This window comes from Littorina saxatilis, unplaced genomic scaffold (genome assembly GCF_037325665.1).
Source record: "Littorina saxatilis isolate snail1 unplaced genomic scaffold, US_GU_Lsax_2.0 scaffold_597, whole genome shotgun sequence".
NCBI lineage: Eukaryota > Metazoa > Mollusca > Gastropoda > Littorinimorpha > Littorinidae > Littorina > Littorina saxatilis.
Window position 1 is genome coordinate 19110 of NW_027129580.1, and position 27476 is coordinate 46585.

At 44.9% G+C, this 27476-nt stretch overlaps 1 protein-coding gene across 1 annotated transcript in view; it reads right to left on the reverse strand.

Moving 5' to 3' along the window:
- Nucleotides 1-10953: 10953 nt before the first annotated feature.
- Nucleotides 10954-27476, reverse strand: part of LOC138957814 (recombining binding protein suppressor of hairless-like) — a gene marked incomplete at its 3' end in the record, with an annotated part of 32970 nt that continues 16447 nt past the window's right edge. The window contains exons 3-8 of the mRNA XM_070328868.1: nt 21958-22189; nt 14427-14453; nt 13947-14042; nt 13154-13319; nt 12501-12675; nt 10954-11091 (exon numbers count right to left, since the gene is read on the reverse strand). Coding sequence (XP_070184969.1) covers nt 10954-11091; nt 12501-12675; nt 13154-13319; nt 13947-14042; nt 14427-14453; nt 21958-22189 — 834 coding nt within the window. The remainder of the gene's footprint in view (nt 11092-12500; nt 12676-13153; nt 13320-13946; nt 14043-14426; nt 14454-21957; nt 22190-27476) is intronic.

Sequence of the window (27476 nt, forward strand, 5' to 3'; positions counted from 1 at the left end):
CTTTTATAGTTAACTAAACTTTTGTATTTGAATTAGCCCATTGCAGTTGGTGTAGGCCTTAAGCTTATTTAAATCGCTTGTCCAGTATTTAATTTAGTTCTCAATTTTTGTATGAACTCAAATGTTTAGTGTTCTTAGTATGTCTTGCTAAACTAAGTTCTATTTAATCAGAGTATGTTTGCGTGTGCTTATACTTAGTGATATTGTAAAGCGCATAGTGCTTTTCGTTATGCGCTATACAAATCTCCTTAATAAATAAATAAATAAATAAATAAATAAATAAACACTCAAAACTGTGTAAAATGGTCGAACTGAAGTTTTTGCACAACAAATATGACCATAACAATTATTTCTGAAACTCAAAGTACTGGACAAATTAACCCCTTCGTTGTGAAGTTACACACGCGCAATGTCGAGACAAATTCATCAAAGACATGAACGCAATCATCCATGGAAAACGCGCTGATCATGCCTGTAAGGGCTGTTTTAAAGTCACTGAATGTCTAATGTTGATTGAGGTACACCATGTATGGTAACACTTATCTCCCAATACCCCCTCGGACAGTTCTAGAACCCCTTGCAATGCTTACAAGATAAACTCCATTTCCTCACTTCATTTTGGCAGTTCAAAACTGTCAAAAACATGATTTCACATTTTGGTCATGCTCGCAATAGTTATCTCCAATCGATGCTTCATAATATTCTGCATGTTTTAGTTCTGCAGTTGCTCATACATCTTTTTATAGACATCTGAAGACGTGTGCTGCTCACATACAGATCAGCATAAATCCATTTACTACTTAGATTGTTTAGTGTCTATATGTTATTTGCTTGTCTGTCTGTCTTGTGCGTACTCCTTCTCAAACATAAACAAACTCGGACATATTCAAAGATAGTCTACATAATTATGATCCAGAGACAGCCAGCATGCCTCTTCCTTGTTCTCCGACAAAAGAAAACTTCCTTGTGGCCTATTGTGTGTTTTCGCCGGTAGGTGTCAATTGGCAGGCCAGGCACTTAATCACGCTTGACTCCCCTCCGCTTAAGCGGCAATCGTTTAGCAAGCCCCGGTGTCTGCTTCAAGAAAACCCTTCACACCCAGATTAGTGAGGGAACATCGAATAGTGACATTTTTCGATGTGATTTTCGATTTCATAAACAACAATTTTGAAAAATGATATAAAAGAGATAAATATTTTGCAAATACCGTATCTGGGTGGTCTAAATCAGGTTTCTTGTCAAACGTAAAATGCAGTATAGAAAAAACCCGTTGTGTTGGAATTTAAGACTAAATCAATTTGGGTCTACTTGTAGAAACAGTGTTAATAAATGTTCAACAAATGCTGAAAGAAACAATTGGCAGCACCCTTGAAACGCTTGGCATGTATATTAAATGTTGAATGTATATTGGTTAAGAACAAAAGTAAGGCAATTTCGTTACTTTTGATTTGGACCCCTACCTCAATAGTTCTTTGAATGTTCGCCTTCTTTTATATTTACGGTACCGAGAAGCCTTCAACAGATGTATACATGTATAACTAATTCAATAAGTTTTTCGAAGCATCCTATTCTAAACTCTTACGTTAAATGTCTGACCTTTTTGTTTTTGTTTTTATTTGTTTCTGTTGGGTTTCAAACAACATTCTGTGAGATAACCTTTAAGGTCATCGCCGTAACAAGAACACTGTTCTTCCTTTTTAGGCTTTTATAGTCCATACAATATTTGCTGGCTTACACCCGTCAATTTTACGTGTATCAGTTCATGAAATATTTGCCGGCTTTTACCCATCTATGTTATCTTTCCCCGGTCAAGGCAATATCTTGAAATGATTGTTGAAACTTCAGAGAACCCTTTGCTTAAAGTTCCAAAGATTGTTTTTGTTTTGGAGCTTTCCATTCTTTTCGATCATGAACAAGGAAATAGCTGAATGAGTATGACGCATTCTCTAAAGCTGTCCTGGGGTACAGAACGGATGTGATCACACACTTATCGCTCGCTTGAGTAATTCTTTAATCACACAAGAAGCTTTTGTGGTGTTTTGTTTTCTTGAAATAGTGACACGTTACCTGGCACACTTAAGCAGGTTTCATGCCCCCCCTCCCTACCCATTGGGAATACAGACCACTTGAACAAATCTGAGTGTGTGGAGTTACGCCCTGGAGTCATACTCGCCGGAGGAAAAAGGGTGAGTTCTTGGCTTTGTGGCGCCAATAACAAGTCATTGATGACGAATTGAGTCATCTGTCAGTAAAACGTAAAAACGGAGGAAGGTCTCTTATTCATATTTGCTTCTTTGGCTACCATAACTGTCTCGTTGTATGCCTTTTTTTTCTTCCAAGTATATACAACTATTGCAACAACAATAAAGAGCTAACAGGCAAGTGATATTTAATTTAGAAATGGAATACTCTTTAATTTAAAACAAAAGCACAACGAACAAGATGTTTTAATTTAATTCGCTCCAAGTCAAAATTTAAGCAAAACATCTAAATAGTTTTAAATGCGCATTTAGTCCGCTGTCGCACGGAGGAATGTAGGATTACCAAAACCGGCAAAATCAAAACTGGGCAAAACTTGATTTAAAAGAACGACCCCCCCCCCCCCCCCCCTGTAGAATTTGCACTGCTAGATGCGTTGGCGGCATCCCATCCTGCCTCTCCCAACTTGCCGTATCCCAGTCTGCCTTACCCAATTTGCCGCATCCCGGCCTGCTGCTTTGTGTGTGTTAGTGCGTGTGTATTTGTGTTTGTGAGGCAGGGAAAGAGAGAGAGAGAGAGAGAGAGAGAGAGAGAGAGAGAGAGAGAGAGAGAGAGAGAGAGAGAGAGTGACTGAGAGAGAGAGAGAAAGAGAGAGAGAGAAAATAGAGAGAGAGAGAAAGAGAGAGAGAGAGGGGGGAGAGAGAGAAAGGGAGAGAGAGAGAGAAAGAGAGAGAGAAAGAGAGAGAGATAGAGAGAGAGACACACACACACACATACACAGAGAAAGAGAGAGAGAGAGATGTCAACAAAATCAAGGAAAAGAAAAGCCTAACAAAGAATTTCAAGTGGCAGCCCAAATTTTCGACCTGTTGCCAGGCCTTCCTCAGCGGCGTTTAATTCTGCGAGACGCCAATTCATGCATCAAGTACTAAGCAACACAATACCATAGTTAATTCTGTTACGAAACACAAAGCAAATATTTCAAAGATAAAATCTACAAGACTTGACTAAAATTAATGTAAAAAATCAACAACAAGAAGAAACAGAGGCGAAAACAGTATTTGACTTTCAATGTTTTTGCAGATAACTTGTTTACGGCAATAGTGGAAACTAACATGTTTTATGAACGTGTTTATGTTTTGCAATCTTGTTTTCTGATTTATCCATCTATATATTTATTTACCTATTTTCACTTTACTTATTTAGTTCCGATCAAATGATCCGCTGCAAGAGCAGTTTGTAAATAAAATCAGCGATTCAAAATGCCTCCGTTTCACTTAGATGGCGTATGGAAATAATTAATAACCTTATTTTATGATGGGTGACCTCATTGCAAATTGCTGACATTTAAAAAACAATATCAAAAATAGAGTTACTAGACGGAGCCCTTCGGGGCGTTTAGTCATGCTTGAGACGTATATTCACATGTTTTGATAGAGTATGTCCTTATCTGCGACCAAAAGACAAATTGTTGCTTCAACAGTGCTTTGAGCGGATCATTAAGTATTGCACTTTCGCGTTTAATAACGTACGGTGTCTAAGATTAGATACGGCGAGGTGGTCTGATCCTACAATGTTTAAATGTTTTATTGCATAACTTCTAAAAACTAGTTCCATGGTCTCATCCCTCCCCCCATCTACCCCCCCCCCCCCCTCATACCCTATTTTTAAAAAAAATCTTTTTTCTTTTCTTTTCTTGCTCCTCTTACAGTATCACAGTAAATGTTCCCAAATAGATCCTAGTTACCTAAGAGGACGTTAATCCCCAAAGTCAGCCAGTCAGTCAGTCATTAAAGGCAAAAGCGAGGTAACGCACAACTGGGTCCGACCAGTAAAGCCGTCGCTGCCTGTGTGACAACCACCATAAAAATCTACCACAGCGGGAAACTTTCAAGTTAAGTATTTTCAACCATCATGTGCCCGCATTCAACTTTACAATCAAAGGATGTCTGTTGAGATAATCGAATGGATCAAAACTTTGAAACCTGCGCGCATATTCTAAGCCGACTAACACATGGGTGGCCGGCCGGGTGGCCGAGTGGTAACGCACTTGCGCTCGGAAGCGAGAGGTTGCGTGTTCAGGCCTGGGTCAGGCCGCAATTTTCTCCCCCCTTTCCTAACCTAGGTGGTGGGTTCAAGTGCTAGTCTTTCGGATGAGACGAAAAACCGAGGTCCCTTCGTGTACACTACATTGGGGGTGTGCACGTTAAAGATCCCACGATTGACAAAAGGGTCTTTCCTGGCAAAATTGTATAGGCATAGATAAAAATGTCCACCAAATACCCGTGTGACTTGGAATAAAGTATAAAAAATTCCATCTCACACTGCATTAAGTCTCAGGGCTTGGAAACATGAATACACGCATGCAGGAAAAAAAATGGGTAGCGCCGTATACTGTATGGCAGCTCGCTTTCCCCAGGGAGAAAGCAGCCCGAATTTCTGTGAGGTTACCCTCATGGACTATATAAAATCTTATCCTTATCCTTTTAATTGTTAAGGACATCATAAAATGGTTCTCGGTGAAAACTTGACCGAGGGCCATTTTACGACGTCCTTGACTCGAGTGTGCGCTGCTTCCTGGGCAAGGTAAAGAACACCGAAAATACTTCAATGCCGTTCTCGAGCTACGCTGACTTTTACAAAGGGTACAGCTGACACGGCTTACGTAATCTGGTTTCCTGGTCATTTGTGGGAAAAATCTGTCCGACAAAGAAGAAGAAGAAGAAGTGCGCGCAGAGAGAGAGAGAGAGAGAGAGAGAGAGAGAGAGAGAGAGAGAGAGAGAGAGAGAGAGAGACAGAGAGAGAGAGACAGAGAGACAGACAGACAGACAGACAGACAGACAGACAGACAGACAGACAGACTTTCCGCACTCGTTAAAATGTCAGTCGATACTGGAATGAATGTTGAAACATTGTAAACCTAAAAAAATAATAATAATATTAAAATTAAACATTCATACGACTTACTATCTGTGACAAGGACGCATAAGAAGTATAGCAACTAAATATTAATCCGCTTACCCATTGCTCCTCTTCGCACCTCGGCCTGTGAGTCGTCCTTTTCCTGAGTACTTGCACACAAGTTTTGCGTATGCATACTTCAGTTCGTCTGGAAAAGGCTGTTTTGAATTCTTGTTCGCAAGTTGAACAGCACGACTGTATTTGACCACGTACACCAAATCGTTCTTTCTGGAAAAGTCTGCCAGCCGTTCGGTAAGATCATTCCAACTTCTGAATGTTTTCCCCAACTGTCATTTGTGCCATTTCTCAGCGATTGATCAACGGTGTGGTTATTATGGATGTAGTAAGTGTCGAATTGTGAGAATGCACAGTTCTGTCCGCCAAGTGGTTTTAAACACTGCGCGTATTTGCACCAAGTAATAACGTGTCACATCAAAATAGTTCTTTACCTGTCAGATAGTTTAGCGCCAAAAACATGAACCAATGATAGCCCATGGATTAGTAAGTCATATGATGTTGGGGCGGGGCCAATGAACTAATGTCAACACAGTAAGTATCAACCAATGTTTGGCTCCGCCCCCACATCACGTGGACTGGGTGGCCGAGTGGTAACGCACTTGCGCTCGGAAGCGAGAGGTTGCGAGTTCGACCCTGGGTCAGGGCGTCAGCAATTTTCTCCCCCCTTTCCTAACCTATCGCAGTGCAGTTGTTTTGTCAGTTATTCTTCTCTTCATTTGTTCTATCGTCTTTCTTCTTTTTTGTGTGTGTATTTTTGTGTTTTTGTGCCTGAAGAAGACCCTTAGGTCGAAACGTCGCTGTTATTCGTTCCGTGTTCGTCATTTTAACGTGAGTACATTGCTTTTTGGTCTCTACATTAAAACATGATTACATTAACGAGAGGATAGCTGTTTTCTCTCAATTTTACTTCCCTATAGGTCAGTATTACGTGTTTGCGCATGTTCTTTATATTTTTTCTTACAATGTTGTCACTTTTAAACCTTTTAACAGGTGGTCCCGAGTTTTATCATTTTTTAACGAAACTATAATTGAATTAAAGTCCATGTTTTTAATGGTCCTTCCCTTAGGAAGTCAACGTATATAAAGGAAATATTATTAATACTCCTCTTACAAGGACCTTAACATATATCTCTTATTGCCCCCCCTCCCCCCTCCCGTACTCATGGAGAGTGGGTCCTGGGTCCTATCACGGTCGGGCTTGCTTGATCTTGCCCTTTTCTTTTCCTCCTCTATTTTTTTTTTAATATCATATTACCCCAGTCCTGTCCGAGGCCAACAATCTATGCCTGTAGGACGTTAATATATCTTGTAAGTAACTGCGCTGGCTGCAAAATTCCTCAAACGGGAGGTGATTTTAGACAGGCAAGGCACTGGTTTTCCCTTGAGACATGAGAAAATGACTTCTTTTTTTTCATTTTTCTCTGATGGATTGGCTCGCTAATTAAGAATGATAACCACAATAATTTAGAAAAAGAACAGTTTAAACTCTGATGTCATCGTAACACCCAGGCACATGTCTATACTAGTTTTACCGCGCTGGCGTCAAACAACACTTTTCATCTCAAACTCCTTACTACCAGACAAAATATATTCATGTCCTATAGGCATGTATTGTTAGCCTTTTAAGAACATGATCTGGGTTATAGGAAAAAAAACACCGAACGAGCGAAAATTAAGGGGTTTAAATTAAGGTCTAAATTGCCTATTATTGGTCAAATTGCGTGGGTTTGTATTATTGTGACTGCATGGACTTCAACGATGAATTTGCTTTTGTACTCCTGTTCTTTTTGTGTCTTAATGCTGTATTTTGGTTTTGTACATGTGTATAGCAATGTCATTGTAAAGCGCTTAGAGCTTCTAGGTAAGCGCTCTATAAGTTTCCATTATTATTATTATTATTATTATTGGTTTATACGATAGTTACAAAAAAATTAAAAAAATTAAAAAAAAAATCGGGAGCTGGTTAAAAACAGAAGGATGACGGGAGTGGGGGTGATAAGATATTTAAAAATATCTGTTAAGATTGGATAAAATTGAGTACTTTGTATCACCTTGGTATAAGTGGCCGTCCACATACGTAATCTGGGGGGATGGGACGATAAAATCGAGTGTTTATTTCATCCCAATGATGTTAAAAGTTATACAATCAGAGCCACATTTGGTTTACAAACAGTCAGACAGAGACTTAAAGTTTAGTGAAGAGCGGCTCTGCAGTTTCTGTCTTCTGCGTTGTGAAGAAAAATCGGCTTCGGAGGCAAACGCCTTTCCACCACGCCACAACCCTTACAACATTTTTGCGTAAAAACTGTCTGTCTGTCTGTCTGTCTGTCTGTCTGTCTGTCTGTCTGTCTGTCTGTCTGTCTCTCTCTCTCTCTCCCTCTCTCCCTCTCTCTCTCTCCCTCCCTTATGTGCTCCCTCTCTCTCTCCCTCCCTCCGTACCTCTCTCTCTTCCTCTCTCCTTTGCTCCCTCTCTCTCTCCCTCCCTCCTTACCTCTCTCTCTCCCTCCCTCCTTTGCTGCCTCTCTCTCTCTTCCTTCCTCCGTAACTCTCTCTCTCCCTCCCTTCTTTGCTCCATCTCTCTATCCCTCCCTCCTTACCTCTCTCTCTATCTGTCTTTCCTTTGCTCCCTCTCTCTCTCCCTCCCTCCGTACCTCTCTCTCTCTCTCCCTCCCTCCGTACCTCTCTCTCTCTCCCTCCCTCCTTTGCTGCCTCTCTCTCCCTTCCTCCATACCTCTCTATCTCCCTCCCTCCTTTGCTCCCTCTCTCTCTCTCTCCCTTCCTCCGTACCTCTCTCTCTCCTTCCCTTCTTTGCCCCCTCTCTCTGTCTCCCTTCCGCCATACCTCTCTCTCCCTCCCTCCTTTGCTCCCTCTATCTCTCTCTCACTCTCTTTCTCCGTACCTCTCTCTCTCCCTCCCTTCATCCGTACCTCTCTCTCTCCCTCCCTTCATCCGTACCTCTCTCTCTCCCTCCCTCCTTTGCTCCCCCTACGCGGTTCATACTTCGCAATAAGTCAAGTCAAGTCAATATTTATTTCAAAACCCCCCTAGGGTTACATGAATAAAATAAATAAAAATTGCAATAAACACGACAAAAAAGATGTAATAATGAGACACAACACTTCGAATTAACCTAAAATAAATCTCATAACAAAATAATTGTAATCATTTTTTTTTTTACAGGAATGTATATGTTTCTGTGTTTGTTTTTGTTTTAATACAAAAAAACCCGTGATCAAATAATTAGAACTCTTTCAAAATACTCTTAATAAAATATATTAAATGCAATAACTTTTTTTTTTTAATTCAAATAAATGTTTTAGTTTGACTGCATTTGAATAAAAACTGAATTCTGATGAAAGCAGTTACTGTAAAGTCATTTGAAGTCACATGATAAAAATCACATGGTTTAGTTGAGCAGACCACAAAGTGCAGAGCTAAAATATGTGTATGAATCTGTGTGAAAATCCAGTCCGTTTGTCCACAGGGATGCTAGGAAGCAGTCAAATGGGGTCGCTCAATCTGCTCAAATCCAGTCAAATGGGGTCGCACGGGCCGACAAATGGGGACGTCCCCGTTTGTCGGAAGCGTCCCCATTTGACTGCTCTCCAGTGACAATCGTCCCCATTTGTCGGTAAAACCACCTACACACACACACACACACACACACACACACACACACACACACACACACACACACACACACACACACACACACACACACACACACACACACACACACACACACACACACACACACACACACACACACACTAACACACACACTAACACACACATACACTGGGACACACACACGCACAAACACACCACACACACACACACTCACACACACACACACACACACACACACACACACACACACACACACACACACACACACACACACACACACACACACACACACACACACACACACACACACACACACACACACACACACACACACACACACACACACACACACACACACACACACACACACACACACACACACACACACACACACACACACACACACACACACACACACACACACACACACACACACACACACACACACACACACACACACACACACACACACACACACACACACACACACACACACACACACACACACACACACACACACACACACACACACACACACACACACACACACACACACACACACACACACACACACACACACACACACACACACACACACACACACACACACACACACACACACACACACACACACACACACACACACACACACACACACACACACACACCCTAACACATTACAGCATAACAACTTGAACTCAAATTTCAAAGAAAATTTACTCATGGCGTAATACTCGCTCCCCGCTGAGTGAAGCCCATTTGACATTGTGGCGCAACCAGTAAAATCCGAATGTCCTAACTCGATAGAAAGCATAACGACTTTTCTCCCGAATCATCTTTCCGCTCATATGAATGATTCGTCGCCTTGCATCGCTAAACTTGACCACGATCGTTGAGGTCTTCGTACAGGCTCCTCTCTTTGCGTACTTTCGCTTCGCTATCCTTCTCACCATCTAGATAACACCGAGTCATTATCCTTGACGACACACAGGATTTTTGTATTCCCGACTCCCAAGGAAGTCGCCGCGGATTGCCACTTCGCTCGATTAGCGATTACTTTATTAGCTCTCTACTCAAGAGTCGCCGCTTTTCTTTTTTCTTTCGCGAATCTTCGTTTGTCAACAAGACAGTCGTCGTAACAAGATAGCATGCAGAAAAAAACCGGATGTATCAGGATCTCGCGCGCGCGAGATTTCATTTTTATTTCTTCTCGCGATAGTTGGAGGAGCGAGAGCCGCCATGTTGTGCTTTTGTCTGCTCGAAATATGCGCAAAAGTCGTAAATCATCCCAAAAAGCTCGGTCGTAAGTCGCGTTTTGGGTCATTATCCTTGACGATACACAGGATTTGCGTCTTCCCGACTCCTAAGGAAGTCGCCGCGGATTCTATCGTGCGCGAGATTTAATTTTTTTTTCATCTCGCGATAGTTCGAGGAGCAAGAGCCGCCATGTATTGTTTTCGTCTTTTCGAAGTTGCGTTTTCATGTACGTAGTGTCCGTTTGTGACAGTGTTTACACTTCCTACGGTCCGAAAAATCGTGTCCGCGTCCGTAAGTGGCAGGTGTCCGTCCGTTAAAGGTTAGTTATTGTTGAAATCGTGTTCGTTCCATGATAAACTGTCCGTATGTAGCAGGTGGCCGTTACAACAAGGGTCCGCTAGACTCAGGTTTTACTGTACAAGAAGAATATATTTCGTCATGCAGCATAACTTGGTATTTGTCTTGGTGTAGGTATTATTCATGCACGCATAAACTCCTAAACAAATTATACAATGACAGAAAAAAATAAGGCCAATAAGCTTAATAACAGAGATGTTGGAGTGATTAAGAAACGCTACAAACTATGTTTTCTTTTTATTTTCGGTTGCAAAACTTCACATCCGACTTCTGATCTCCACGAAAAGAAATTCTGTTGGCCGACACCAAAAACAAATCGTAGAACTGGCCATTCTGAAGAACTTGATTTCTGTCGCAATTTTCATTCAAATAGGCATATGAGCCTTCAGCTGAAAAGCTGCCTAGAATGAGTTGCGCCAAAATTCAATGACGACTTCGAAATGTGTCTATCTTTGCGCAAGCAGCGTTTCTGTCTTTTAGCATAAATTGCTTTCCCCGTTTCCCACAACCCTTTCAGTGATAAATACATACACAAGTGGATGGTGAATGCTCCCCACTGCGTGGAGCTGGCGTGGAAGTTGTTGTTCTCCACGTGGAGGTAGCGAGTGCTGACCGTCTGTGACCGCAGTCGGTTGAACAGCGCCACCTTGGTGCCCGAGGCGATGCACACTGCACACACAAACACACAACAGTAAGAATCTTTAACAAATGAGGCAGAGCCATGTTTCGAGGTCTGATAATCAAAGGGAAGTAAGCGCTCTCAATGCAGACGACATGTGTAATAGAGTAAGTGAGAGTTATTCCCAACCATTCTCCTGGCACCTGAGAGAATAACAAGCATTGAAATGAACCGGCTTTTATCCTCTAATTATCCGAATAACTCTAATTTACTCTATTACATATATGTCGTATGCATTTAGAGCGCTTAGAACAGTTTAAGAAGTTTTGCTCGAAGGCAAACAACCGTCTCCAGGAGACTTTCTTTACTTTACTTTATTTTGTGTTTAACGTCGTTTTCAACCACGAAGGGTCTCCAGGAGACCAAGCCTTGTTATGATAGAAGGCCACACAGCTAAATTTAGCAATGCAAGCACGTTCCGATGTTGGCCTTTAAAAGGCTATCGTATTTAAATCTTCCATGGTGTTCGCTGCGACTTTATATGCACACTGCAGAGACAAACACACAACAGTAAGAACATTGGCAAACATCTGTCTCCAGGAGACCAAGCCTTGTTATAGAAGAAGGCCACACAGCTAAATTTAGCATTGCCAGCATGAGAAACTAGAGCTACATCTGCCGCGTTCCTATGTTGGCCTTTAAAAGGCTATTGTATTTCAAACTTCCGTAGTGATCATTATCTCTTTCGTTTCATAATGACCTTGTTCTTATTGCCAGCTGTTAAAGCATGATTAAAGGTAAACATACAAGAATTTTCCTTGGAACAAAATGTCAGGCATAACTTAAATTAGATCCAGAAAAAAAAAAAAAAATAGACGGGCGCTGTGGCGGGGTGGTAAGACGTCGGCCTCTTAATCGGAAGGTCGAGGGTTCGAATCCCGGCTGCGGCCGCCTGGTGGGTTAAGTGTGGAGATTTTTCCGATCTCCCAGGTCAACTTATGTGCAGACCTGCTAGTGGCTTATCCCCCTTCGTGTGTACACGCAAGCACAAGACCAAGTGCGCACGGAAAAGATCCTGTAATCCATGTCAGAGTTCGGTGGGTTATAGAAACACAAACATACCCAGCATGCTTCCTCCGAAAGCGGCGTATGGCTGCCTAAATGGCAGGGTAAAAACAGTCATACACGTAAAATTCCACTCGTGCAAAAACACGAGTGTACGTGGGAGTTTCAGCCCACAAATGCAGAAGAAGAAGATCCACAAAGGGAAAGAGTTCCCATGAGGATCACATCCGACAACCAACAACACCTGAAAACACTGAAGAACACGCTGTCTTCCCTTTATTCTGTGATATCTAAATTAAGGATTTTATCTCCATCCCCATACACCTGGTTTGACGTTGCCCAAACATCACCGACATAAATGCAGCACACGCAGACAGACAAGACAGATACTCACAATCTGCATTCTTCAAGGACTGTTTCTTCTTGGAAGGTTTAGAGATGACCTTGATGCGTTTGCTGTGGAAGATTCCAATGTCCTGTCCCCTTCCGTAAAACATCTTCACCGACAGCATGAAGTGCTTCCGCTTGTCGGAGTCAGAAATATACAACGTCTTTGCTGCGCAGTAGTTCTGCAAAATGCGAATGTTCTATCAGTGGACTGTGTTGATGTAGTTGGGCTAGCAACATAAGATTAGGAAGACAAGAAAAGCAAATGCTTTTACAACTCCCCTTCGTCATGTTCCATTACAGTGGAACCCCCTTTTAATTCCCACCAATAGAACACGACATTCCTTTCAAGACAAACATGAGCTTTTCCCTATTGCAACACACCTTTCTCTTCCATAACCTTTTTACACACTGACACACACAAACATGCACACACACACACACCAACATGCACACACACACACACACCAACATGCACACATACACACACCAACATGCACACATACACACACCAACATGCACACATACACAACAACACAACGCCCACCCACCAACACACACTCTCTCTCACCTTTCCCTCCAGATTTAACTGCAACATCACATACACACACAAAAACCCAACACACACACACACACACACACACACACACACACACACACCTTGCCCTCCAGGTTGAGCTGCACCATCTCCTGGTCCGAGTTGCCGATGCCCATGAACGCACACACCTGAGTGTCCTGCTCCGTGGCCCCCTCCTCCTCCATCTGCTCCCGCTTCCTCTTCCACCCGTTGCCAAACAGGTAGATACACGGGGGTGGACAGAAAAACCTACAAACAAAAGATCACAGATTTGCCAAACGGGTAGATACACGGGGGGTGGACAGAAAAACCTACAAATAAAAGACCACAGATTTTAGTAGCTGATTAATATGGAGTTTTCTGTGATTCGGGCTACAATTCCAATCATGGAATAAAGTGAATGAAGTGATTTGAATTGAAGATATGCACACACGAAAACACCTTGACGCATGGAGTAAAAAGGTTATCTTCAATACCCTCTAACATTTGGCACAGAATAATTCCAATTGCTCAGATTTTGTAAAAGGAAGATATCACTTGATGATGTCAACCTGGATTAAATGCTACTGCATGGAATGCTTTAAGATTAAACTGATCCAAGGAGTAACCGCAAAAATTCAACTCACAAGAGCAGAAAAAACAACAAGAAGAACAACAACAAAACAACACACGAGCAACAACATTTTTTTTACAAAAAAATCACAAGAGCAAAGCATCACACACAAAAGCAAGCAATGCCTGACTGACCTAAGACAACTATGCATGCTTGCACAGTTGTACTAGTGTCATCATAGCCATCTGTGCTTTTATCTTCTTAATTAGTGTCAGTATCTATTCTTCTATCTTATCAATTAGTCCTGAATAGGGGCAGCTCACCTTTTTTCATTGCCGTAGGATTTCTGAGCGACTTTGGCATGTAGTATCACAAGTACTTGGTCTCCTCGATCACGTAAATATTTCTTCATTGCTTCTCTGAAACAAAAGCATGGACACTATCATTATGGCAATAAACTTGTCCCCGATTTCATTGGGGCTGTTCAAAGTCTCGAAGTTCTAAAAAGAGACTAAACTCTGATTCAAACAAAAAGAAAACATCCAAAACAGTAGCAGATCAAACATACTGTATCAAAGCGAGCCTTGGTAAAAATAAAGACACTTCAATTTCTGCTTACCACTATGCCATTCACTGTCCTTCAAAATTAAACAAAGCCTCTGTTCTTTGCATAATAATCCACTACAATGTGTGTGAAACACAGAAGTTTAGTACTAGTTGTCAGTATAATTTTGTTTCCATGAGCATTTTTTTTTCTTTTTTTTTTTTTACAGAAAGAAGAGTATAAAATGCAAAACAATTACCTTGTTAATTTCTTTTCCTGGAACAACCTGAAAAAATAAAATTGGGGATAATTAGAACTGAACAATTTCATAATAAACCAAAACAAGAATCATCTCCTTCCAGGTCAAGCATTTTTACAAGCAACTACCTTCCCAACAGTCACATTCTGATTAATTTGATTTTCAATGTGACGACAGGGACAAGTCAACCAACTGTCGACGGCCATAGCAGGCAAATCCAAATAAGTTTACAACATTAAGTATAACTTTTAAAGTGAGACTTATGCTCAGAATGCATCATCCCAGCACTCCTAATCAGCTCTCCCAAAACAATTAACATTGCAAAAGAAAGCTTCAAAATGAAATGATCTGCTATCATCTAGTAATGGTGCTAATTGTGAATTTCTTGTACCAAATACTGGCTGATGTTGGAGGCTTGATTGTCCGCAAAATGTTCATCTGCTGGGTCATCATTGAAATACTAGCCATATAATATATAAACACACATACACACACACACACACTTGTGTTGTGATTTATAGGTATTCATAATTCTAATTTTCAGTAAAGTAAGCCAATTACAAAACTGTATTAGGATTTGCACCCAACAAATACTGTGATAACAAAGTTGTTCCCTGGCCTCAGTCTTCGGTCATTTACGCATACTTTTTCTTAATCATATACATTGTTCTGACCCCAGGCCGGTCGAATGTCCAATAGCTTTGACGCTTCTATATTTTGAATACAGATTCAACTAACCCGTTGTCCTGGAAACAATATTTTGATCATCATTATGAGACTGTTATCTGGCGGTGAACAGCGCTATAGAAGAATATAGCTATTCTGATGGACACGTGGGGGAATTCGGGGGCTGTGATTGGATGGTCTCACACATCCCTTTTCCGATCATCAAAGCATAACGCTACGAAAGTCGGCCATTTTTGCCGATATCCAAACGATATCGGCAAAAACAAAGACGCATGGTTCCGGTTTCTTCCACGTGTATAAAGTACACGCATACCTCGCCAGGTTTGTTCCTGTGACTAGTCAACAGACGATGCCATTTGCTTTGTGTGTGTTTTTGTTGTTGCTTACTGTAGACTACATGACATACATTACGTGTAAAATCCAGTTCTTTAACAGGCAACAAACCTTGCACATTTCCAGAAGCTGCAATCTGAAGAGACCTATCTCTGATTCTAGCAGACGATCTCTCCAATGTTTAACACAAAATCAGCAAACTCTCCTGTCACATAGAACGTCCATTGTATAGTGCAATGTTGAAATGAAGTTACCGGTCTGAAACATTTCGTCGTTTCTTCTGAGACAATCCTTGTTCTCTTATCATCTACAGATTTACCGCAGTCTTCACCACGCGAATTCCCAACAGAAGTCAGACTTTCGAACATACAATCTACGTAGGCAAGCATGATACGTCATGACGTCATATGATTCCTAACATATTGACGTAATGCTAAGCATCCGGTTATCTCGAGTTTTCTCCGTAATACATGTCCGTGGGTTTTTCAATGTTCGGTTATTTCCGTGGCTTCATGCGGAAAGGGAACCGTCGTCTGCAATCAACGACATGGACCATTCTGGTACTTGTTGCCGACAAAAACATGATTTTAACACAGAATTTAATGTCAGAATAGCTATATAAACGCTATTGTGTTTTCATCGTAGCAATAGGGTCCGATATTTAGACTCGAACAAGTATAATGCGACTCGTCTTCGACTCGTCGGCATTATACTTGTCTCGTCTAAATATCGGGCCCTATTGCTACGCTGAAAACACAATAGCTGTTAATGTTTTATTATCGAAAATTTTATAAGTAAATTTTCATTTGATTAATATACTTACCCGAATCACATATGTAGCATTGACGCAGTCTAGGATGCTAAGGTCTGAAAAGGCTACCCGTCTTAAACAATTTTAAAGGGAAGCAACCCCACCACAAACGTGTAAACGTAGCCATGGTAATGACCATACACCCGGGGAGTTACCTCCCATTGGTGTATGCTACGTCACTACCGTTACTCAACACGTGGTCAATATCATACGGCTTTAAAGAAAACTAAAAAACCATAAGGGGGGTTGGCGGGAGGGGATTCACTATGTGATTCGGGTAAGTATATTAATCAAATGAACATTTACTTATAACATTTTTGAATAAATTACATATTCTTACTCCGAATCACATAATTATAGCAGATTGCTACAACAAGGCGGTGGGAAAGAAAAATCCAACTCACTCAAATCCTTGCCATAAACTGGCCCGCTGCCAACAAGTCAGGAAGGGCCCGGTGGGAAAGAAAAATCTAACCCACTCCAAAACCCTTACCAGGAACTGGCCCACTGCCAACAAGGCAGGAAAGGACCCCAGAACCATCCTGAGAGACAGCGAGCAGGCAAAAGTTGCGAAAGACAACTTCAGAGAGCCAGTAAGCTGTGCCCAGCACTTCTTCCAATCTCCTTTCTAGTGGAAGGAAATGCCAATGCCCTGGAACGATCCGTGCATAACGTTGTCCACTCAGTGCTGAGTAGGACAAACCCTCGAGGTGACCGTAAGACAATCATGCCAAAGTATGCAAACCTTGGGATGGAGTGAAGACCGAAAAGGCCTGTGAGATAAAAGTCAGCTCAAGAGAAGAGTGACCGATCTCCACACAATGAGCGAGAGAGACACCTGAGTACAAGATACCAGAGTCCAACTCGATGGGAAAAGCTCAAAAAAGAGCAAAAAAACCTTCCTAAAATTCCAAGAACGTGAAGAAACGCTCACCCTCCAATGCACGCTGTACTGCTTCCCTGCGTTAGAGTACAAGTCTAACCAAGACAAGAAACATAGTACTCCTGGGAAGTAACAGAAAAAACGCCAAAGAAAGAGACTTGACTGCTATCTTTGACATCGTCACCCATAAAGCATGCTTGAGAAGGGTGCCGTAACCAGCAGTCTAGCTGCCCTCAAAGAGATGGTCGCCAGTTAACCTCTACCAGTCCCTGCGAAAGCAGAGAGAGATAGTACGAGGAAGTAGCGACTTACGATTGTGCGTAAGCAACCGGAAGTGCGGAAGTCACAGTGGCCGAAGCCTGGTGTGACCGGTGACCATGAACAAAATGGCTAAAAGCCATAGTGTCCGCAGTTCAGCCTTCGCGGCCAAATCAAGAGCCTTCCTGAGTTTGGGCGAAAAACCAAAAACGCGCAAACGCCGTAGTCAAAGTTGCCTGTGGTAGAAGGGTGACTGTAAAAAGAAACCCGACCTAAACGGAAGTCGTCCTGACTCACCCCATCCAGGATGAAGGTGAAGAAAGAAAGAGTCGAAATCCGAAGTCACGGGAACCGAAAACGCCATATTCAAACAGCGACAGACAGGAGACTATTGCACAGGCCAAGGCTGAGAGCCGTGATGCCCGTAGGACAGCCATTGTACCGAAGTACCCACAGTACGCAGGTAAAAGTACGAAACGAAAGTTTCGGTTGCCAAATGAGATGCTGGGCTATGAGCCCACAGCAAAGAAACCGGAACATTAGCTAACCCTCTGCCCGAAGGAGAGGACTAGCCAAACCTGAGAGAGGTGGTAAGCCACAAAGGATGACTCCTCAAACATACATTGCCAAAGACAATGCCCCCTCAGGAAAATCTGTACGAGAGTGTATGTTACCTCCGAGGCCAACTCAAGCGCAGCTTAAGTTTGGACGAAACACCAGAACGCGTCCGCTCGCTAGAGAAAGACAGAGTCCGACTCGGCAAAAGACAAACAAGGACCAAAGTCCAGATGCTTGTGGCAAAAAAGGGTGAATGGGGTAACGTGAAGACAGAAACCCCACCCAAACGGAAATCGTCCTGCCTTATCTCCTGCATAGGAAGAGAAATAAGGAAAGAATAGTCGAAATTCGAAGCCACAAGAACAGAGGAAGCAACCACCACCACCAACAGGTGGAATGGCTGTTGCGCAGGCTGAGGCTAAAAGCCTAGATGCCCTTAGGTCTGCCGTTGTTAAAAAAAAAACCTGACGTACCTCCTTGACCGTCGGTGAGAGGAACAACCTCTCCGGTTAAAACTGGAAGTGCGACAGAAAAAGCAGCCCGTGGCTGAAACGACTGTTACACTGACTGAGGCCGGAAGCCATTATGCCCGAAGGCCAGCCCTAGATCCAACCAGAAGAGACCTCGGCGGGTGCTCGAGCTGATAGACCTTGTTCGCTGTGTTAAGATCGGACTGATGCATAAAAATGTGAAAATATGCATCCGTTAGATCGATTGAAGACGCCCGACCTCACCACTCCCACCATCCATTGGCTGTGTACAGAGACCATCCAATGAGAAAGTGCAGGGAGGGGACCCCCGCCATCACGAAAGTGGAGGGCGGAGGGGGGGGTGTGAGATCGGGAGCACTTCATTGGGGGTAAGGCTTGCTGCTAGAGCTGCCCCTCCCCCTGCCCGACACTGATCTTTTCCTCGAAACTCGAGAACCAGTCAGAGACAGCCTAATGGTTGCAGGTTTAGCTTGGCCAGAGGCCTGAGCCTGCTTCTCCTGAGGAGGCCAGCTCTGCTTCAACCCTTGCAGAGAGAAGTCGGAGAACTGCTGATCTCTGTTCAACTGGATAAGCAATCTGCTTGTTAACGTTCTTAATGTTGTTATTGTTTGAAACGTGTGTATGAGAATTTGAATAAACACGCTTAAACCAACTGGATCTCCTTCATTCTGGTATCAAACACCAGATGTCCAAAAGAGATCCCTCTACCACGGGCAAACGCTCTCAAGGTATCTCTCTTAGTCTGCTCAGTAAACTGAGAATGCGAGAGAAAACACGTCCCTCCGACACATGACTGTATAAGCGTAGTGAAGGGAGGACAGCCTCATTTGCTCTTCATTCACCCTAGCAAGGGCTGACCAAAAGAGTAGAGATGTCATCAGCGTCCTGATCCACAGTAAGTGTGAAAGGATTCAGTGACTCCGAGAGAGAGCGAGAGAGCGCTCTGACGATCATCTCCGAGAAAGAGGCAAGTTCCAAAAGCTGACGTCCAAATTCCTTCGAAGAACGGGAACGCAACACCCAAGTCCCTCTAAAACCTGCTTCACCAGCAGAGGAAGAAGTTCCTGCGTCACCGGAAAGGTGTACGCAGAGGAGCAAAGGACGCCAACAAGTTCCGCCCGGCTTCGGCAAAGTGAACTTCTTATGACAAGAAGGAACAAAAGTCGAAGCCTGTGTAGCCGAAGCCAGCCAAGGCTGAGCGTGTTCCGGAACTGAACCATGAGGAACGAGCAGCAGAACCGGAACATTAGGGATACCACTTCCGGGAGGAGATGGTCTAGCCAAAACCTACGAAAGGTGGTACACGCCAAAGGTGACTCTCGAACCGGAAGTAGGAATCCTCCTCCTTCGCGGAACGAAAGTCCGACATCGTCGACTGAGCAACCAAAGCGGAAGCCGCCGAAGCCGATGTACCCTCCGGAAAGTATCTGGAAGTAACCTCCGTCGCAGCTTCGAGAGCAGCCAAGAGCTTCGACGGAAATCCAGAACATGCCTGATTGCTGGCTAAAGACTGTACATCAGAATAGCCAAGCGAACGGACACGGACCTAAGTCACAGTTGCCAGTGGAAGACTAATGAACGGGATGACCGGAAACCGGAAACCCGTCCACCCGGAAACCGTCCTGTCTCAACCCCTCCCGTAAGAGGGTAAGAGTAAGAGGAGGTAACATCCGAAGCCACCAGAACTGAATAGGCAGTAGCCGCAACACCCAACAGGTGAAGTGACGACTGTCCCGGCCGAGGCTGAAAGCCTGAATGCCCATAGGCCAGCCGCTGTTCCTCACTCACTGACATCCGAGAGGAAGCGTCAGGAAGAGGAACAGTGTATCCAGACAGAGCCGGAAAACGCAACAGACAAAGCCGCACAATGCGGAAGTAAAGGTTGCATGGACTGGGGCCGGAAGCCCGAACGCCCGTAGGCCAGTCCGCGGTCAACTCCAGTAAAGACCACAACGTGTACTTGCAATGGAGGACCTATGCTTCCTGTAAACCGGAAGGGCAGCGCCGGAAACGGCTACCGCCCTTGCTCTGAAAACGCCAATGCCCGCGACGGGGCAAAGGTGAGGTCAGAACAGAAGTGGACTGGGGCCGGAAGCCCGAGCGCCCGTAGGCCAGTCCGCGGTCAACTCCAGTCAAGACCTCTGCGTGTACATGAGATGGAGGACTTCCGCTTCCGGGAAAACCCGGAAGCGCGACTACCGGAAACGGAAGCCGCCCTTGCTCTGAAAACACCTATGCCCTCTACGTGACAATAGGGGAGTTCAGAACAGAAATTTGCGGGTTGTGATCCCGCGCCAAAGAACTGTTTCCCAGCAGGGAAAGTCCGGCAGCCTCACGAGGGCCGGTGGACCAGTTCGACTTACCGCAGTGTCAACCACGGAGGCAGAAGACAAAGAAGCAAGGAGATCCTCCCCGGAAATCGTCGCCGACGCCATCAACGACGCCAAAAAGCGAGCGTCACCCAATGAAGGGAGGGAAAACACCACCGGCAGGCAGCGTGGGACGCTGCAATTCTTCTCTCCCAAACTGCGGAACTCTGGAAATAAAGAGCTGAGCAGTATAGACACCAGAGCCATGCTCCGATGCCTAAAAGAGGGAAAGCAAGAAGAAAAAAAGTCAAAGACATGCTCAACTGCCCCCAAAACACATGTTCATTTGGGGCAGAATAAGTAACGGACATAGCGGTATTACATGCTTAGTCCGAAACAACAACAATTACCAATGGTCTGGTTGATCCATGACATAAGCCTTGCCATGTTTATCACTGTCAGCCATGCTGACCCACAAAAATGGTGGCCAAGCAATAAGTTACTGGAAATTTACAAGTCCAAACAGACGAAAAGTCAGCAACTACAACGAAATTCCTGTCAAACTAATGACCAAAAAGGAAAGAGCTTACCTACTAACAAAGCAGAAGGCAAGTAAGGAGGTAATACAAGGTTTACCTCACCATTACATCGGCCTTGCCACATTTTATCGCTGTCAGCCATGCTGACCAACAAATATGGCGGCCCAACAAAAAGTTACTGAAAAATTTACAAGTCCAAAAACGGACGAAAAGTCAGCAACTAAATCAACATTCTTGTCAAAATAATGACCAAAACGGAAAGAGCTCACCAACTACGAAGCAGGAGGAAAGTAAGACGGGTAAGTGGCCGGTGGGTGTCAAAACAAACACCAAACAGCACAGCCACGAGAGAGCCAAAAAATCCACAACCTTATCCTCAGAGCTGAAAAAGTCGTATGATATTGACCACGTGTTGAGTAGCGGTAGTGACGTAGCATACACCAATGGGAGGTAACTCCCCAGGTGTATGGTCATTACCATGGCTACGTTTACACTTTTTGTGGTTGGGTTGCTTCCCTTTAAAATTGTGACGGGTAGCCTTTTCAGACCTTAGCATCCTAGACTGCGTCAATGTTATATGTTATTCGGAGTAAGAATATGTAATTTAATTATTATTATTAATATTATTATGATCACTGATATGGCCCTACAAAGTCACTTACTCGCTATGCGCCGCCTCATAGCCATTAGCCTGCCGCAAGCTGGCCTGCTCCAGTTCTGCCATGTGGCGCATGGGGGGTGAGGGGGTGGGGAGGGGGCTGGGCGGTGTCTGCATGGTGGGGGCCAGCGATCCCAGACCCAGCGGGCTGGTGGTCGGCATGGCAACCATCTCCCCGTTGATCTTGTCTGGCGGGGTCAGCGACCCGTGCATCAGATGATTGGGTGGCCCAACGTCTGTTGACAGAGAGATTTAAATTGAAAATTTTCATCTAAATTTTAATTTGATTATATACTTACCCAACTCACATCAAGCAATTTACTCCAGTTTAGTGCTAGGACGCTGAATAGCATCGCCTTGGTAACAAGGGGAGGTCACCCTAAAAAAGAGCTACCTTGACCCCTTATCATGACAAAGTCACGCGTGACTTCCTGACCTTGCCGCCATCTTTGAATCATTCAATCGAAAGCGAACATAGAAAAATTTCCCTCTTTTTTAGGAAAAAACCCCCATAAAAACCCCAAAAGCGGGGCAGGCGGGCGGGTATCAACTATGTGAGTTGGGTAAGTATATAATCAAATTAAAATTTAGATGAAAATTTTCAATTAAATTACATTCTTATCCCAACTCACATCAAGCAGAATGCTAATGAAGGAGGTGGGGAAACAAAATTCCACTTGTCCAGCCGACAATGGCTGGTAGGGAGCTACTGCCACCATGACGAGTGCTGGCCACATCTCGCAGGTAAAAGTTGATGAAAACACCCTGCGATTTCCAGTAGGCAGCGCCTAAGACCTCTGCCAGCACGCCTGAGCGGAGGACTGCCAGAGAAGTAGCCCAGGCTCTGGCTTCATGAGTTCTTGACAACTTCATAGGAAGGACAGAATGCCCAATCCCAACTTGTCTGTGCCACCACGCATACGCTTGTTTAATAAGCGTAGAGACCCATCTTACCAAAGTGACCCGCGACAAGTCCTTGCTCCTTTCAGTGTCAACTGAGATGAAGAGCAGTTTATGGTCCCTAGACCTAATGGGCGTGGTACGGGATAAGTAGCTGGTAAGAGTACGAACAGGACAATTGACCATATCAGGGTCACCAGACGCAAGAATCCTACTTAAAGGAGGAATGCGAATAACAGAGGAGGACAGACCTTGTTTTTGGTTTTGGCAAGGAACTCCGGCCGAAATCTTAAAACAAAAGAGCCATAGCTCTCAAAAGAAATATCCTTAGCCAGGCCTGAAAGAGCGTGCACCTCACCGCCTCCACTGGCAGAGGCTAACAAAACGAGGAACAAGGCTTTACGAGTCAAGTTAGCTAAGCTCGCTGAAGCTAAAGGTTCGAAATCCGAAGAGGCTAGAAACTTGAGTACCAAAAAATAAGTCCCACGCGGGAAGAGGGGACTTAGCCTTCGTAAAACCAATCGCTGCCCCCTTAAGAACACTAGCAATTACACCGCCCAGGTTAATGCTATGCCCTAATTGCTTCAGAGTAGAAGAAATGGCTGAGCGCCTGACTCTCAAAAAAAGAAGGAGCCAAGCCCTGAGCAGCCAAACACGAGAGATGATTTGCTACATGCATAGAGCGAGGTGAAGTAGCAGTAACTCCATTCTCCGAGCACCACTTTGTCCAAGCTGACCAGTGTGACGCATAAACAGTGCTGGTCGATTCCCTGTGGGCCTTTTGGACAAAGCCTAAAGTAGCGTCTGAGGAGCCAGAACGGCGCAGCGACCTAGAAAGAATGGAGGGCCGTCTGCGAGGCGAAGGAGGACGGGGAACCAACGTTGGCTGGGCCACCAAGGGGCCACCAACACCAAGCAAGGCTGTCCCCGCTCCGCCTTCCTGAGAACCTTTCCCAAGAGATGAAACGGGGGGAAAGCATAGGCTCAGACGCGACCAGTTTACTTCGAGGGCGTCTGTTTCCCTCCCCTCTGGGTCTGGAAAGGGGGAGATAAAGACCTGAAGCCTGCAGGAGAATCTTGTCACAAACAGATCGACTGTAGGCTTGCTGAAATGCCACCCAGACGTTGTAGGACCTGATGAGTCAGAGTCTACTCCGTGTGCATCGTACACTACGGGCGACTGAAGTAGTCCGCAAGAACGTTGAGTATGCCTGGGACGTCCTTCGCTGACAACAGAATAAGGTGCTGGCTGCCCCAGGCAAGAATCTGACCTGACCTGACAGAAAGAGCGAGAGACAAAGTGCCTCCCTGTTTGTTGAAATAGGCCGCCATGGTCGTGTTGTCTGTGCGAACCCCAATTTATTCGTTCCTGACCATAGACAGAAACGATTGGAGTCCCAGGAAAACAGCCTCTAACTCTAGGGCATTAATGTGCCCCCCACTCTGCGTCTCGTTCCACAGACCTGACGCAGTGTGAACAGAAAGATGGGCACCCCAGCCCTCCATAGACGCGTCTGTGAACAGAAACTCGTCCGGGGGGGGGCAAACGAGATTGGCACTCCCTGTGAAATCCCAGGGAGCAGCCACTGCCTCGTTGTGTGCCGAAACCAGCTTTCAAGAGAGACTACTGTCTCCCAGCCCTGAAGAGAAGGCTTCCACAGCGAACTCAGGGCAGCCTGAAATGGCCGCTTGTGGACTCTGCCTAAGGGCACAAGAGTGGCCATCGATTCCATTTGGCCAAAAAGAGAGGTCAGAACACGTACAGCCGCTCTCTTTATCAAGGACAGAGTACGAACCATACTTTGCAACCTGTCCACCCTTCTCTGTGAAGGGCGTACCCGCCAATCGACGGTGTATGTCTTTGCGTGTGGAAGAAAAACAACCCCAATGCTAAAAACGTCTGTGCCAACCCTAGGCATAGCCACATGATGGTGTTTAGTTCTTTCCGTAACCTCCTAGAAAGAAAAGCTGAAACTAAGGAATTCCAGCGAGTCCTTTGTGCTGCGCAGCGAAAGTCGCTGACAGAAGCCACTGCCTCAAGAGGTAGGCTTAGCCGGAAAAGTTCCGACTGAGAGGTTACGAGCAATGGCTCAGTGAGCCTAAAAATTTAGTCAGAATGTGAGCCCATAATTTGGACATGTTCTGGCGACTTGTCAGCAACCAAAGCTTATGACCCTGATGAGAAAGCGCAATTCCGTAAGCCGTAAAAGCCGAGAAAGTTTTAACAGCTTGCCTTGTTTTTCACCACAGAGGCAAAAAACAAAAATTGAGGCCTTAGCAACTTCACCCTAGAAGGTGAAAAATAAGAGGTATGCCGCACCAAAGATGGGCGTACATACCGCGAAGCTGCCTAAGGCAGAGGGTTTAACCCAATGTGTGTTTGCTTAGCTCCGTATCTTGCCTAAATAAAGGCCAAATGTGGCCAGCCGACGCAGATCACAGCTTCTCCCAGAAGATGAACCACAAAAAGCAAAGAGCGGAGTAGATCCGCCTCTTGTTTGCAAACTGAGCCAAGCAAAGTGCCAAGAAAAGCGCTGGGAGGCTCCGCTGTTCAAAAGACTTTAGCCAAAGCAGCTAGAAGCGACATGACATCCTTCTCCCGTGCGTCACGACGAAACTCGAAGTTAACAAGAGCAGAGAAGTCTATGCTCTATAAAAAAATCTTGCAAAGTTTCCTAAACAGAGGATAACTTGAAAAGATCATGTGCTTATTCCCCCAGAGACAAGAAAGAGGACTCAGTATAACATACTGTTCTACTGTAGCCGTCTTCCCTACCAGAATAGTGACAACTTTCTCTACCGCATCGTCACGAAACCTGAATTGGTCTAATGACGACGCGATCAATCTCGACAGAGATCTCTGCAAAGTCTCAGAGAGAGACGATAACTCAAGCGTAAGCCAGTTACTCCAAAGACAAAAGAGAATTCTCCGAAAACGGGACTACTCTGTCTCTGCTGTATCATCTTGCCTAAGGACTGCAAGTTCCGGAAAAGTGGAACGAGGCAAGGCAAACGAGCCAATCAAATTGACTGAATTATGCAGCAGTGAAAACCTCTTAGCCAAACCAGCAGGTACAAAGCTGAGGCTAAAAACAAAGAAGCACGGTAAGGCTGCGCTGAATCAGGAGCCAGACCTTGTGCTGTTAACCACGGTACAGCGTGAAACGCACCACCATACTGCCCAGTAGTCAGTAGCATAGACAGCTCAAACGCTACCAACGGGAATTTCCGAAAACGGGAATTTCCGAAAACTGAACTGCTGTTTCCGTCCTTCGCAGAACGGGAATCCCCCAAAGCGGAAGGAGGTTGGGCAACAAGCCTACAAGTGTTGCCGCACCCTCCTCGAACTACCTTGAAGTAACTTCCGCCGCCAAAGCCAGTGCTAGCGGAAGTTCAACCAGTACACGGAAGTTGGCATCTTTGTCAACCTGAACAGAAGCACCAAAATCCGACTCATACTGAATCCCGCACATCCGTGCAACAAGGCAACGAACTTCCGCCCTGACTACAATAGTCAGGCGAAGCGTCACCCAGAAGAGACGACACACGAGGGATGTGATACCCAAGCAGTGTGTCCCTAGGGACTGCTTTCCTGCCCAGAGGGCGGAAGCGGGGAATGTCACCCCCTCCTCAAAATACCGTGAAGCCACTTCCTCCGCTAAAGCCAGAGCTTGCGGAAGCTTAGTCGGTATGCGGAAGTTGACATCTTCGTCACCCTGGACGGAAGTGCCAAAATCCGACTCGTAGTCCCTCACTTCCGTGAAGTCAGGCAAGACACTTCCGCCGTGACTACCATAGTCCGACGAAGTGTCGCCCGGAAGAGACGCCCACGAGGGATTTTATACCCAAGCGGTACGTCCCTAGGGACTGCTTCCTGCCTGAAAGGCGGAAGCGGGGAAAGCTATGAAAGCTGTGCTGCCGCACCCACTGTTCCTCTAGGGAGTGTAGGAGGACGCACTTCCCCTGTTCGGTCAGAGACCGAACGCGTGTCTGGGCTTTTCCCTCGATCTAGACGTTCACTCAATCGGAACGACGTAGACCTAGGGCCTAAGCTTTCGCGCACACGAACCGGTGTGGCTACTCTCTCCAAACACGCACTTCGTTTTGGCCGGAGAACCCGGTTACTGGCGAAGTATAAATACCTTGATCGTCGTCAGTCCAAGAGGCCTGGGAACGCAGCAGGGAAACACCACGGATGCCCTCAAACGAGGCGTGAACGTCGGCGGACGTAAAAGTGGAGGAAGGCGGAACACACACCCTGGCAAGGGAACGCACACCTCCCACACCGGAAGGCAAAGACACATCTCAGCCTTGGTAGACGAAAACTCGGCTGAAAGAGAGGATATCTAAGCACTCAAGGAGTGCAAAATAGCATAAACATCCTGCTTCTCGCTAACAGAGCCTGAACCGGACAAGACCGGTGAAGCAGCTGAAGGCAAACTAGGCATAGCCGGAGAATTAGGTAAGTCTATCGCACATCAAACGAGGATTTAGTCAAGGATCTGTGACTTTAATCAAAGCTTAACATGCCGAACTCTACGACTTACGAGAAGGCTTCTTTGTGGGAGAAGGCTCGGCCACCAACTTAGCATTTTTATTCTTTCCTTATCCGACATGGCGAAC